Genomic DNA, 14,714 nt, shown 5'->3' on the forward strand with positions numbered 1-14,714 from the left:
ATATTGCTTTATATAAGATTTTATGTGTACATAAGGCATAACTCTGTTGTTTTTATAGGCTGTTGCAGACTGCTTTCAAACTTGCATTTAAAAGCCCAGTGTTATGTCTTCCTTAGCACATCCGTTGCCTATTTTAATATCAGCCTGTGCAATATCTTGGAAGGAAACAAAGTTGAGATTCGGTATGTAGAACCTGCTGACTCTGGCAGCACAGAGCCAGTCTAAGTGAGATGGGAAGTGCAAGACTCCTTGAAGAATGTTAACACACAGATGTGTTTAAAAAAAAGAAGTGATTTCACCAAAGCTGCCTCTGAACCTGAAGCTCAGGACAATTTGAGACATCGCTGTTCGTCTTGAACACTGCAGAGGAATTGCCAAATGTGAACAGAAGACAACTATATACATGAGGTAAAAGTGACATATTCTTCTGGTGACAGTACTCAAACACGGCAGAGCATGATTTTTCAGGGTTGCTGTGTTAGGATATGGTGTATCTCTTCTGAGGTACTCATCCCAGTTTTACAGGTATAAAGCTCCAAACAAACCTGTATTTCTTTGTAAAAGGAGAAAACCTGCATCTAAGCATGAAGTAGAGACTACTGAATGTTGACTGTTTGTAGACCTTAGCAGTCATCCAGAGGCTGCAAAAATTACACAGTTGTTCTCTTGAAGTGCAATCGATCATAATCCAGTTGATCCCCTCTTGGTTTCTGATACGCAAAAGGAATCGCTCCAGCCTTACCACTGGCACGTACCTACAAGTGTCTGTGAAAGAACCCAGCACTTAGGAACCAGGTGATTACAAAGCTGGTAGCAGCATAACGAGTACTGCCTCCTGGTCCTGCATTTTGTTATACCATTAACCAATTTTCAGAATTTTAATTTCATACTTATTTAAGGTGATACCTGTACCACAAAATGTTGGAAAGACGCTGCTCTACTGAAAAGTTTGCTCTTTTAGATCTTAAATGTATGAAGTCTGGCTGTGCAGATGAAATAATGAAACTAGAAATAACTAGAAAACCTGCTCCTGCTAGAGGCTGCAGGATAACTAGAAAACCTCCTCCTGCTAGAGGCTGCACCTCGAGTTGTCTGTTCAGTGTCGGGCCCCTCACCACAAGTACTGCAGAAAAGGGGCTGAAGGGAGACCTCACCCTCTACAAGTACCTGAAAGGAGGTTGTAGCCAGGTGGGGTCATTCACCCAACTAAGAAGCAATGGGACAAGTAGAAATGGCCCCAGGTTGTGCCAGGGGAGGTTTAGATTTTCCTAACACGGAAAAAATTCTGCACATAAAAAAATCAACATTGAAAAAATTCTGCACCAAAAGGGTTGTCAGGCATTGGAACAGGCTGCCCAGGGAAGGGGCTGCATCACCATCCTTGGAGGTATTTAAGGGAGGTGTAGGTATGGTGCGTAACAGGGACAATGGTTTCATGGTGGGCTTGGCAGTGCTAGGTTAATGGATGGACTCTGTGATCTTAAAGGCTTTTATCAACATTTTTCTATGAAAAATAATTTGAGTTTTAATGTTCAAGCTTTAACTTCTGATTCTGCATAAACCCTTACAACAAATGTAACAGGAAAAAAATGTTTATAGAGAATATTTCATCTTTTTATTCACAAACGTACAAAAAAGTTGGTTGAGTGCTTTTAAAGGGGTAAATGATGAGGTAGCTGCAGCACCCACAGAACAGCATGGCTGCAGGTGCTCTGGGACCGGGCGCCCTTCGGGAAGCGCCTGTCTCCCCGATGGGTCTCCGGCAGAAAGCCTGCTCTCCGATCCGGCTGGGCACGCCACGGGGCTGGGCAGGACGTGGAAGGGCGCTTCAGCAGAGCGTCAGGGCACCGCCTGAAGATGGCCCCGCATCCCGCCACAGGGCGGGACAAGGCCGAGGCGGCCAGTCACAGCAGCACGGACCTCTGAAGGCTGTCACCCGCAAAGCGCGTCCCGCGGGGGCGGCGGCAGAGCCCTCCACGCTCCGCCGAACCCCCCCGCAGCTCCCCGCCGCGGAAAGGCGGGAAGGGGGCGCTCCCACCCCGCCGCCGCAGCCGCAGCCTCGGAGCAGCCGGGCTCCGCGCCCGGCGAGACGCAAGGGGCAGCGAGAGCGGGCTGCGCGGGGGTGCGGCGGCGGCGCCGGGATGCTGCCCGGCGAGGGCAGGGTGCCGGCGGCCCCGAGGGGACGGTCTGTTACGCACCGTCCCGGGCGGGACGGAATTACCCCCAGGCACCCGCCTCAGGCAGCGCACGCACAACGCCGCCCCCAACAAGGGCCGATGCGGTCGTCACGCGCGAGGCGTCCCCGCGTCCCGCGCTTGCCCGGCACGAGGCAGCCGGCGCTCCCGCCAGTCTGCCGGGCTCGCCCTGTCCGGCCTGGCCTCGCCTCCCGCGGCCACGTGATCCCGCCTCACATGGGCAAGATGGCGGCGCCCAGAGCTGTCAACGTGCTGCGGAGCGGAGGTGAGTGCGCGCCGCCGCCGCGGGGGGGTAAGGCGCGGGCCGGCGCGGCGCTTTGCCCTCCTGCCGCCCTTCCCGCCTGTCGCCGCTGTTGAGTTGGGGCTCGCTTCGAAACGGAGGGGTGAAAGGTCCCACCGCCGCCCTAGCGGGGAGAGATCCCGGCCAGTCAGAGCGCCTGGGGCGTGGGAACACGTCCCGGGCCAGGGGCGGGGGTTGCCGTGTGGTGTCGGCGGCGCCTGGGGAGCCTCAGAGGGGTCCGGCAGCAGTGGGTGCAGCTGTCACGTCTCGGCTTTTATGGTCGCGTGCTCCCTTGGGGCTCTGCTGGAGTTTGAGGCCGGCCCCGCCTCTCACCTGGCCGGCACCGGTGAGAGCGGGGCCGCACCCGCACTCCGAGGAGCCGTGGGTGCGGGGAGGCCGCGGAGCGGTTTGCTCGAGCGTTGCTGTGTCGTTGCTGCTGCTGCTGCCATTGAAGTGTTCAGCAGAAAAGTGGTCTGACAGAATCATAACGCGTTTCTTCGGCCGACCCATTCAACAGACCGTGACACGCGAGCGCTCCGGCGCGTGTCGCGGCTCCTCCGCCCCCGCCCATCCTCACGCTCCGGCCCCCTCCGAAAAGCACCTTCTGTACCGCACGCCCTTTCACAAGTGAATCCCTCCGGTACGTCTCACTGGCTTACTAATACACGGAGCAACCGCGAAAGATGCTGTACCCTGCTGAAAAACGCGGGATCCTGTCGGGGTGCCGTTACTTTCCTCCCGCTCCTTCCCCGCAGCCTTTCACCGCCTCCTGCTACGGGCGGCTGGGCGCTCTGCGGGGCCTGCCCTGCCGTTCTGGGCGTGTGAAACAAGGAAATACCTTCCTGTCATACTGAGGAAAGTCTTACATGGTTAATTTTATGTGATAACGGGACTGTTACTACATATTTTATGTGGTAACGACACTGTTAAATACATAGTGTGCTAACAGGGGATGGAGTGCCCCCAGATTCATTTTAACTTGAGCATTAAGCTGCAGGCTGCGTGCTCTCAGCTAAAGCACAGTATTGTGGGGCTGTACAGCTGGCGTAACAGCACTTACATCGTGTTGTTGATCCTGATACTCCACTGTACTTTTGTTTGTCCAGGAGTCCTGAATAACACTGGGAAAAGTAAAGGCCTTTTTGTCATGGCTAATCCTCAGTTTTGCAGGGTGGAAGTGGCCCTTTTTTTGTTTCTCTGGTGGTGGCTCATATCCATACAGACATTGCAGTTTGGCTGGACGCTTGGAACCTGAGCACCCGCTGAACTCTGGGAAAAGCTGCAACATTTGGCCTCCAGAGTCTCCCGTTTGCTTTATTTCCAGCAGCTGTCAAACCTTCACTCTTCCACATGCCTGCAACGGGATCGCATTTTTTAGCCTGTAATACCATACAAACAATGGTTTCTTTGTTTGAATCTCAAATGACGTGAAATTTAATGTGGAGCTTCATACTGTTCTTCATTATTGGCCTCGGTGGTTCTGCGTCTGCAACCTTTTTGGTTTGGATATTGGTTCGGTCGTGTGTCTGTGCCCTACCACTGCCTCCAGCCCCCTCCACACCTAGAAACCCAACGGCTGTCATCCAGTTGAAAGCGCCAAACCATTTGAATTTGCTAAGCTTTCCTGCCTTCCCTTCAAGCATCAAACCTTGTTCAGCTCCCTTAGTGGACAGGCACTTCCAGAAGTTGAAAAAGCAAAACTGTCATAGTTCAGACAAGACTGATTAAACTAAATCCAATTTTCTCTGAATTGGACAGTTCAGTATAATTTAATTTGCAAATACTGAAAGACAGAAGTAATTTAAATTAGATTTCTGTTCACCTAAGGGAATCCATTCTACCTAAATTGAATGAAAATTACTTTTTTATAGCCTCTTTTGTGGTATTTTTTTCATATGTATGTTATGTTTTTATAGACAATAAAAGTTTTCTTTATAATGGAACTGTTTCTAGATAAGCACATTTGAAGAGCAGAGATCTTGGAAGTTTTTTATAGTGGTTAAATACTTCCTCCACATATCAGAAAGTCTTCAGCTAGCCTGAAAAATCTATTATATTTGCAAAAAGAACATGAGTGGAATAAAAGATTGTAGGAAGTTAAAAAGACAGTTTGTGCCTTTTCAGCAAGTATGTAGGGAATTTATTTGAAAGGTCTCTGCCTTGCTAGTGTCCGAATTGCAACACTGTCAATCCAAGGAGAAGGTACACAGCTTTTTAAGTGTGAGCAGCTTGCACAAACCCTTGTGAAATTCTGTGTGCTTAAACACTGCATTTCAGAGTGGCCCTGCAGCGAGTTGAACTGCATTTTAGCTGCTGCTCTTTCTTGAAGAGTATTTGAAAATAATTTTACAGGTGATGGACAGAAGGGCGAATTGCATTTACCATTTTGTAAAGGAAAAACTAAGAAACATCCAGAACATGGACACATCAAACTAGTGTGTCATGTCACAGTTTGTACTTATAAATAGTATGGGTCACATGGGTGATTCAGTGGTTTGTAAATGGTCTCATTCCCTATTATGACAGCTTCAGGTATTACAGCAATTACATCAGTGATACTTCACTGATAATAAAGTAGAAGGCACCAGAGAACTGCATGTCTACAAACACAACTAAGATGGTTTAAGGCATAGTAGTCTCTTATTGATTTATTCATTTTAGGCAAGTAAATTATGGTAGAGTAGAAGCCCCTAATTTCCTGTAATGAAGTTTCAGGACTTTGAGCCACAGGAAAATAATTGATGAGAAGACATCCTGTGTAAAATGATCTGCTTACTGAGTTAAATACTGATATAACTGATTTCTGAACTTGCTTCTGTATCTCTAACAATGAATTAAGTATTCTGTAATAATCTATGTAGTGTATTACTGTCCAGACTTTTAAAGGTAAGTCACTGTAGACTGATGGTGTATGATATATCTCTTAGATAGGCAGTCTGTGTTCCCAGGCTGTCTGTTTGCTTGTATGCTGCCGTGTTAAGGCCCTTGTGGAACTGGAACCTTCCAGCTTTGCCTGGAAGTGCCAAGTCTCATTAGAAATCAGTCACATATATATATATATATATATATATATTACAAAACATTCTTATTTAGGCCATATAGATCACAAGTTTGGTTTATGGGTCTTGTCAGTAGTGCATGGGATTCGTGATTAGTCTAGGCAAAATTGATTCTTTCAAAGGAATAATAAAGTCTTTTCCAGCAAGGTGTTTATATGAAAACCATCAAACTATCCAACTATTTTGAAGTATTGCAGAAGTTAGAAATACTATTTTGGACCCTGCAGAGAGTAGACTGACAGAAGATGTAGCAAGTGACTGAGGTGGTATGAAGTGATCTGGTTTGCAGCCTTTAGATAGCATGCATATATTTAATTTTACACTGTTTTTCTTTGTGGCCAGACATAGTTTTGCCATTTAGGATGGCAGAACTGGTAGTCAATTTTTAAGTTACCACTGGATGTTGAACTCTGCATGTCGGTGTACAGAATTGTGTTATATGGGCAGTTTCTGTGGCTTTTTGATGTCTAGAAACATGGAGAAGATCAAATCAGTTACCTTACTGAATAATATCTCTCTAAAACCATTGCAGTTCCCACCACCTGCAAGGGGAAGAGGACTATCCTCACTCCCTGGGAATCTTTTTTTGCAGCAGTTTCTGGTACCCTATTGCCATCGCTAACTCACCTCATCTGTAGGCAGGAACCTGGACTTGCCAGCACGTCACCTCCTCACCAACACAGCCTGCCACAGAATTAGTACCACAACTGAGATGAGGCATCCTTCCCCCAGTGTGCTTAGCTTCCTTTCCTTTTATGTGTCTTCTTACCTTTATACATTAAATATTCATTATCCAGAATTCATCAAACACTTGTGGTCAGCTTTGTTTCCTGAGTGCAGCTGAGGGTGCCTAACTGGTCCTCATGGAAGCAGAGGACACCCCTGTGAAAAATAAGGTACTGTATTTTAGGGAGATGTAATTTCCATTACCTGAACCTTAATTTGGAGTCAGTCTTTATCATTATCAATGTTTAGCCATTTTGTGCATTCTATCCAAATGGGAACCTGTTCTTTTCACTCCTACACTGGAATTGGAGTTGATGTAAAGCATTCACCCAGACTTAAGAACTTGAGTGAATTTGTGTTAGAAGGTGGAGCATTAATGGCTGCCTAATATAAGAGTCCTGTATCTTGAGTTATCCGTAAAAATTCACTGAATCTTCTACCAGTCAGTATTTCTGACATACAGAGTCTGCAGCCCTCAATAATGTTCAGTCTCATGAAATAAAAATTTTGCAATATTTTTGAGAGGAAGTAGAAAAAGGACTCAACATAAGGCAGTTTTCATTTTTGCTGAAATCCGAGTATGCATGCCAGATTTTTAACTGTTATATGCTCCTGAATCAATCTGTTTCCTTTTTTTTTGATGATGCATTTTTGTATGCAAGACTGTTGTAGTTTGCCATTTGATAAATGTATTTAACCATAAAATTCAATATACATGAGATTATTCTCATTTTAAGAATAAATCATAACAATCTTTTTATAACACTATTAATATTCAAATGCTAAAAGTATCTCTTCATCCATATCTTCACTTTTAGAAGAAGAAACTTAGAAATATACCACTCAAAAAATTAATACTCACATATGGTAACTTTCAATACTTTTAAGCTGTATTGCTTTTTAAAAAAATTAACTGTAGTATGTGCAGGTAACAGTTTTGTGGAGACTTGACTAAAGGTTTCCTGGTATTCCAGACTGATAATGAAATGTGTCCTGTAATTGTGAGGGGTTTTGGCAGATGAGAAAAAGTGATTGAAAACTTTCGCTAGAGAGTTTTCAAAATCAAATGATGCTTGGCTGCACTGTGCAATACATGAGCCAGGCAATTAGCTGGAAGAAAATATTAATTCACATTTTCCATTAATTTGTAGACAGACTCATGTCTCCAGAATTTAACATTAGCATTATCAGCTGCAAATGATGCACGGTGGAAGTTCAAACCATTTGATTGTAGTACACTCTTAACATTTCTTGAAATGATCCTGAGATAGTTTCATCCCTGTCTTGAAAATAATCAGGCAGACAAGGAATTATTCCCATTTCAACAGTGCAGCAATGAGTAACTCGGGGGGAGACATGCACTTTCATGGTTTGATGCACGAGAGAAAAAATATTCCCCTTTCAATAAAGTGTTTAATTGTTCTCTTCTTTCACTTGAGAGGTAATGTATTGTTGGCAGCACACAGCGCCTTTGTTCTGACAAGATCTATCACTTCTGGCTGTGGGTGGATTTGTAGGGTGTGGTTTCTCCATAAGCTTAGGTTTCTCAATCAGCTTTAGCTACAATTGCCTTTAAGCGGAGGAAAGTCATTAGCAGATGTACAGCCTTGCCCTGAATCAGACCAACTTGTTGATCTACCTGTGTTTGGATGGATACACTTCCCGGTGTGGAAGGAGGGCGGCTTGTAAAGCAGCAGCATTTTCATGTGCGATTCCATTTAAGCGATCTCTGTAAGTGACTTCAGGCATTACCTGAGTGGTTTTCATTATTGGCTATCTGCTGAAACTCAACGTTGTCTGCCACATCAACAGCTGTACCGACCCACATCTAGTCATGTAGCCATTTGTTTCAATACATAAAAAGTATTTTCTTATTTGTAGGAAGTTGCCTGTTGATCTGGTGCTGGAGCATCACTGTTGCAGTTACAACTAAAATCTACTTAGAGACAAAATTCATGATGAGGTCCTCAAAAATATTTAGTTTCAGCCTTTTGAGAATGCTTTCTCTGCTCCATGTGCCTTATATCTTAGGTGGCCGGGTCCCTGGCAGTGTCCTCTATCTGCCAGTGCTTAGTCTGTGATAAATATCTTGGACAGATACATTTTTAGATGCCAGAAGCTAAGTGGGGTAAGGCTAGCTGTAATCCTTCAGGCAAAATGGAACTTCTTTGGAAGTGTATTTCACATGTATCACTTTCCATTTTGCAGAGTTTTCCTTAAAGCTCACCTGGGACCTTTCATCAGGAGTTATAAATTTGGCTTTTTTTTTTTTAAGCAGAAAGAAGCTGCTTTCTCTTTCCATTCCTACTGCGGGGCCCTCAGACTTTTCACCGTCTGCAGCAGCTCACTGCCCTGATGCAGTGGTTCACTGTAAGGGCTGCTGCAGCTGTGTGCATAGGCTACTGACCCTGAAGGAAAATGCCAGAAAGCTCTGGGAAAGTATCTATCAAGAAACTGGGATGCCCCATCACAGGAACTTTGCTCGCTGCAGTGTTTCAAAGTGGGTTTTACAGCACACTCAGTCTTCAGAGTTAGACATGGGGATTTCTGGGAGTGAGGAGCACTTGCTGTTTGCATGCTTTACTGCATCACCTGCCAGAGGCTGTTGTCCTCATCTGATGTTTTTTTACCTGGCTTCAGGTGTAGAGGCAAAAATTAAACATAATACCACATACTAAGGTGGAAAGTCTGAAATGGAAAGTCCCATCTGTGACTGCATAGTTCAGTGCTGGATTTGGGCAGCACCAAAGGAGCACTTAGTCTCTTCCTGAAGGGGTGGGTCTCTTCAGTCTCACAAATGCAGTGTTAACCAACACACAGATCTTAGTATTGCTCTGCAAAGAAACAAATGGCTGATTTAACCTCCTTTATATTCATACAACAAATCAGTGAAATACAGGATACCACTTCACAATCTCTAGGCTCTTAAAATCTACACCAGATGATCCTGCCAAGCCTGTGTACAGGATCAAACTGCAAGGGAAGTCTCAGGCTTCTTGGGCCTTGCATGTTCTGTTACTTAAAACATCAGGAATAGTGGTGGAATGTATCACAGGTGGTCTCTAAGCTTGTTTGCAGTAACATACAGCATTTGACAAGAAGGACTGAATTGTCCCTAAAGAAATTCTGAACCTCAAATTGTGAATTATATTGTATTTTGGAGCAAATAGCTCCTCTATCCAAAATCATGGCATCAGATGCATTATGAGCATATAGTATAACATCTTTTTGTTTCCAAGAGCTCACGGCACAGGTAGCTCCATCAGACAAAAGGGACTGAAATCGTGAGCTCTAGCTGATGGATGGAGAAACTATAGTGCTGAGGGAATAATTTGTGGGGGGTCTTGTGCAGCATCAGCGGAATGAAACGGGGCCTGAGGCTGCCCTAATGCCCGCTGCTCTTAAGCCTGGTTAACATGCATTTTAAGAGTGGACAGTTGTGTAGTAACTTTGTAGATTTAGGTAGCATATCCCTTTTATTCAAGTTTTTGCACTGAATTACCCTACTCAGACCAGAAGCTGGATTTAAGGCATACATAAAAACAACATATGGCTTGCCTGTAAAGTTCGGGAGTTGTGTGTTGTGGGTGTTCTCTAGTTGTGCAGGGGAACAGAACTGGGCCAATCTAGCACACTTACCCTCATTTCTTGCATCGTTTTCTATGTATAGCTAGAGTTAAGGCTACAAAAAAAAACCCCCACTGAACCTGTATCTGTAGTGTCACAGTATTTTCTATTCCAAAGAGACATGGATTTCTGCTGAAGTCACATTGAAGACAGGCTACTTCTAGGCTTGAACCTGTTCTGGTGCTAAAGCAGAGGTCTGTGTCATAAAATCTAAGCTGCTTTTTCCACAATATTCAGACATAGTAGACATGGTGTTCCGGCTGTGACAGTTGTGAATCATGAGGAAATTTAAGCAAAAGCTTTTTGACCTTCTGAGCAGTCATCAATGACAGTTCTGCTGGCCTACTGCAAACTACGATTTCCAAGTAGTGCTTGACTGCACATGAAGTCTGTAAAAGGCCTTTTTGTGCTAAAACCCTAAAACCACCTGTGGAATCCCTAGTTACAGTGATCTTCTCAATTTAGGATCATATAATTTATATAATTTCTTTTTTTTTTTTTTTTTCCTCCCCTCTTCTTCCCTGCTCTTTCCTGCAGCCCCTGGAAATGCCCCTCTGGCAAGACAAACTCGCTCACTGCCTCTTCTCTTCTTCTTCTTGACAGTTTGATGTGGTGACGTGCCAACCCCAGATAGCTTGCAGTGCTTCTAGACACCATATCCCAGTGCTGTTGATCTAGTGATATTTACTAGCATTAAAATTTAATTTGAAAATATTTTGAAGTAATTAAGTTGTAGTGGGAGGGGGAGTGGGTTGCAGGGCAATTGCTTTTTTTTCTTGATGCTCTGCCTCTTCAAGCTGTGTGCATTTGTCACAGTGGTTTGTTTCATATCTATTTCTATTTAAAAACAGTGTTTGTTAAAATATGCATGTATGCCTTGATGCTACATATGTAGAAAAGCAAGAGAATGTATACAGGGAGCAGTCAGTACTTTGAGTGCTCTCTGCCTTGCAGTTATTGCATCCTGTAGAAAGAGGCTGTTTGGCTACAGCAGTGTTTTAATTTCATTTTTTAGTTTTTAGTTACACATTTCTGGAGTCTCCATGACCACTACTGTTACCTGATGGCGCCTATATTTCATCAAGTTTAGACAAGCAGTCTACCTGGACTTAGGCCCAGGGGAGCTGCTGTAAGTGATGAACATGATCCCCCCTGCCCGGGAATCTAAGACCTGCAGTACCGGGATTCCCAAGGGAATTGAAAGAAAACTGTGTTTAAGCCTCACCTCCTGCTTTTATTATTTTTCCTTGTTTTTTAGGTAGCCTCACCTTGTACTGCTGGGTAGCGTGCCACTCCACCAGTAAAATCTGGGTTTCATTTGATGGTATTTAGGAGAAAAGATTCTTTTTAACCTAGACTGAAAACCAAAGTAAGGAAGAGCACAGGCAGTGACAGAAGTTCCTCTGACATCTGGTGATTACTGCATACAAATAAAGTGACAAGCTATTAAACAAAATAACAAAAAATATTGAAGTGCTAGTGTTACCAGGTTGGGTTTATCACTGTAACACTTCTGGTGTTTAGTGGATGCAATGGCATATTTATGTTTTGTTCTTGCATGTGTCTCTTTAATCTGTTTTTGTTCTGTTAAAAAAGCAGCATTATATAAACATCGTTATTTTGGCTGCACAATATTATCATGGTGGGTCTTTTTTTTTTAGAAAATGTTTTTAGAAAATTTTTCTGATTGCAGACTGAGTGTCAGTGTTCAATCTAATTAAATCTAATTGCATTTCCTGCATGTTTTATTTTTAGTTTGCTCCTATATGTCTTTATTTTCATCAGGAGTTATAAATTTGACTTCTTTTTTTTTTTTTTAAGTATGGAGTTGCCTGCCAGACACAAACTCACTTTAAAGCAGTGAAATAATTGTCTTTAAATTCTTCTAAATGTGGGGAACATATAGTCTCTGCTTAATATTCAAGAGCTGTTTCTTCATGTTGTTTTGGATTGTGTGACCTTGTTAGTTATTTTCTTTTGTAAGTTTCAAAAATTAAGATGGAGAAAAATAATTAAAAGCTGCTTTTTTCTTCCTATTCTGTATGTCCAGGTCAGTTGGACAGGCAGGCAGATCTTGTTAATTATTCTTTTAGCTATTTTTAGCTACATTTAGCTACATATTTGCCATTGTTCTTTTATCTTTTACTGCTCATGTTTACGTACCTAACAAGTTACTCCATTTCTTGTGGGGAAATTTTTTCCATAATGTGTTAAGAAAAAGTGTGGAAATTTTCCAACTTTTTTTTTTGTTTTACTGTTGTTGTAACAGTTTGTCTGACATTTATTTTTCTACACATGACCTGTTTGCCCTGTGAGGAGCTACAGTGGCTGGCAAATTTGTAAAGCTCTGGGATCACAAATGTGAAGACTGAACAGATAAAGATTTTCAGATTTACTTATTTAAATCTAGTGGTTAAAAAAAACTGAAATAAAGATTTCATTACTAAAAATTCAAGATTCTTTTTCTCTGGTTATGGGAATATAAGGTCTGCTGTAGCACGGTACGTGTATTGTATTACAGTTCACATCTTCCAAGCTTCTTGTCTGCTCCAAGTTTTACATTCCTGGTATTTCTGGGATTTAAAAACAAAGCATGACAAGAAACCAGATCTTTTTAAACCACAAAAGGGTAAAAGTCCAATCATGTGGTATAATCACAAGAATACTTTTTTCCAGTTACCAGCAAAGGAGAGAGTTACTGTTCTTCCTAGACAAAGATCTTTCCAAGTTTTTGATATTTAGAGAACACCTGAGGAGTTAAGGTGAAGCTGTTTTCTTGCATTGTGGCCATGCTTGGAGGAAACATGCTTCAGATTTATATTGTCTAAGTTGTAGGAATCTCCTGTCCCTGACACTGTGCAAAAGTTTGCGTAATAAACAAGGGAGAGCAGCAGCGGTTTTTGCCAACACAGAGGCTTTTTTGGCTCACTGCTTGGTCACGAATCAGTTTGAGAACCTCCACCATGAGTCTCACCTTGGTGTCTCACGGACTTTCCACTTACTGGGTACAGTGGTCCTGTTGGGAGCTAGCAGTCCTTGGGAGATGGCCTTTCTATGGAAACAGAAGGCTCTTCTGTAAGATAATTCTACAGCTGTGTGCTGAAGAGAAGGCACGATCTCAGGATAGGACAGGGTTCAGGTCTTTCATGGTACTAGGACCCAGGAGTTAGGGATTTTGGGGCTGGTGGTATGCATGGATTTGGAAAAGCTGTTGAACTTTCTGTGTCTACACCTATAATGTGGATATTTATCTACCTTGCAGGTGCGTTGGTTGAGATTAATGAGTTGTTTGTAAAGCACTCTGAAGATGAAAAGCACTATAAAAATGCTAAGTATTATTATGTATGAGCTCTTGAGTGCATAATGGCTGTTTGCCTGCCAGTATTTAAAGCAATTTGTTGCACACTAAGTATGAAAGGCACTGTATGAAGTCAAATTCTAGTTTCCATTTAAGAAAAGTCACTCATGTTTTGTGTTCAGCAGTTCAGGTCACACCATTGGTCTTCACTGTTACCTACAGTGAAAACGAACACTAGAAGATATTTTTTTTTAAGAGAAACCATTTCAAAACTTTTAAAAACAGGTTATTATATAACAAGGGTCGGTTCTCAGTCAGTCATTTCTTACCTGATCTGTATGTCTTGGGTTTTGCTTGCCAAATTCCCAGTTTCTGACACGCTTGACGTAACTTTCCTCTCCATGTCCATAGCCATCATTGTCACCAAAATTCCTGTTCTTTGCACTGTTTCTACTCAGTACCCTTTGTGTACCTGTTCATGACTTTGGTCATTCCTGCACCCAGACTTCCCTGAGCTCCTGAGGAGCCTTTTGCCCTGGGCACTCACTGCCTGCCAGTGCTGCACAGTATAGTGCTCTTCTTCAGGATGCTTCTCCAGTAAATGTCAGAGCACGCTGCCTGTTGGACAGGCAGAAACATCCCCAGAAGGGACAATGCTGTTCTGTGTTTGGGAGCAGCCCTACCTGCCTGTGACCTGTTGGTTCAGTGATCTTCAAGCTTTTTGAGCATGTTTTTTTCTAAGCATCCTCCAGTGCTGATGTGGGCTCCCATGTAGGGAGCTGAAACAAAGTGACAATGAACTTGCATTCTAAAAAAAGGTCTTTCATGGTCTTTGGATGTGGCCGTCAGATTCGTGGATTTCCTTGAAGCACAAGTTGAAAACAACTGCATCTTGTTTGTTATGTATCAGCACCATATAGTCTGTCCTGCTTGGATAATAAAATACTCACTTTGGCCACAGTCTTGGTTTATTGCATTGGGTTAGAGATGTGAAAGAAACAAATGCCCTCTAAAAAAACCCAAAAAAGACCAGTCCACTTTATAAAGTGTGGCAAGTAGAGCAAGTTTTCATTGTCAAACGTCATAGTGTAAGCATGAAAATTCATATGCCACAGGGTAAGGTCCTGTAGTTTATTGGATGCAGTTCAGGGAGGAAAATATAATATGTGGCTATGTTTAATATGATAAGAAGTGTCAAGAGTTCTCTGTTTTGTCTTATTTACGGCATTATCTTGCTATGTTTTTAAAGAATCTAGAAGAAATTGTTTAAGGTAGTATTTACAAGCTGAAGTGTTCATTGGCAAAGGGCTTTTTCTGAATGATAACTGTACCTCAGAGGTAGTTACTACAGAGGTTCCTGGGCAGGGGAAGTTTGAATTTCTTTCTTTTTTAATTTCTTTATGACATAGAAACAAAACTTGGGAGTTTGTTTGTGTGTTTTGTTAAATGTCCAATTCCTGGGGAGTTCTCCTTTTAGAGCTGTTGTCCTGTCCAAATGAGTAGATGTCTTTCCATTCTTAATTTCTGAA

The 14,714-nt window shown here is 43.0% G+C and overlaps 1 protein-coding gene across 1 annotated transcript in view; it reads left to right on the plus strand.

Annotated features, from left to right (window-relative positions):
• Positions 1 to 2,411: 2,411 nt before the first annotated feature.
• Positions 2,412 to 14,714, plus strand: part of METAP1D (methionyl aminopeptidase type 1D, mitochondrial) — a gene marked incomplete at its 5' end in the record, with an annotated part of 48,868 nt that continues 36,565 nt past the window's right edge. Inside the window, one exon of the mRNA XM_084264886.1 lies at positions 2,412 to 2,460. Coding sequence (XP_084121012.1) covers positions 2,412 to 2,460 — 49 coding nt within the window. The remainder of the gene's footprint in view (positions 2,461 to 14,714) is intronic.

The sequence above is a fragment of the Gallinula chloropus genome (genome assembly GCF_964237585.1).
Source record: "Gallinula chloropus genome assembly, chromosome: 5".
In the NCBI taxonomy this organism is placed as follows: domain Eukaryota; kingdom Metazoa; phylum Chordata; class Aves; order Gruiformes; family Rallidae; genus Gallinula; species Gallinula chloropus.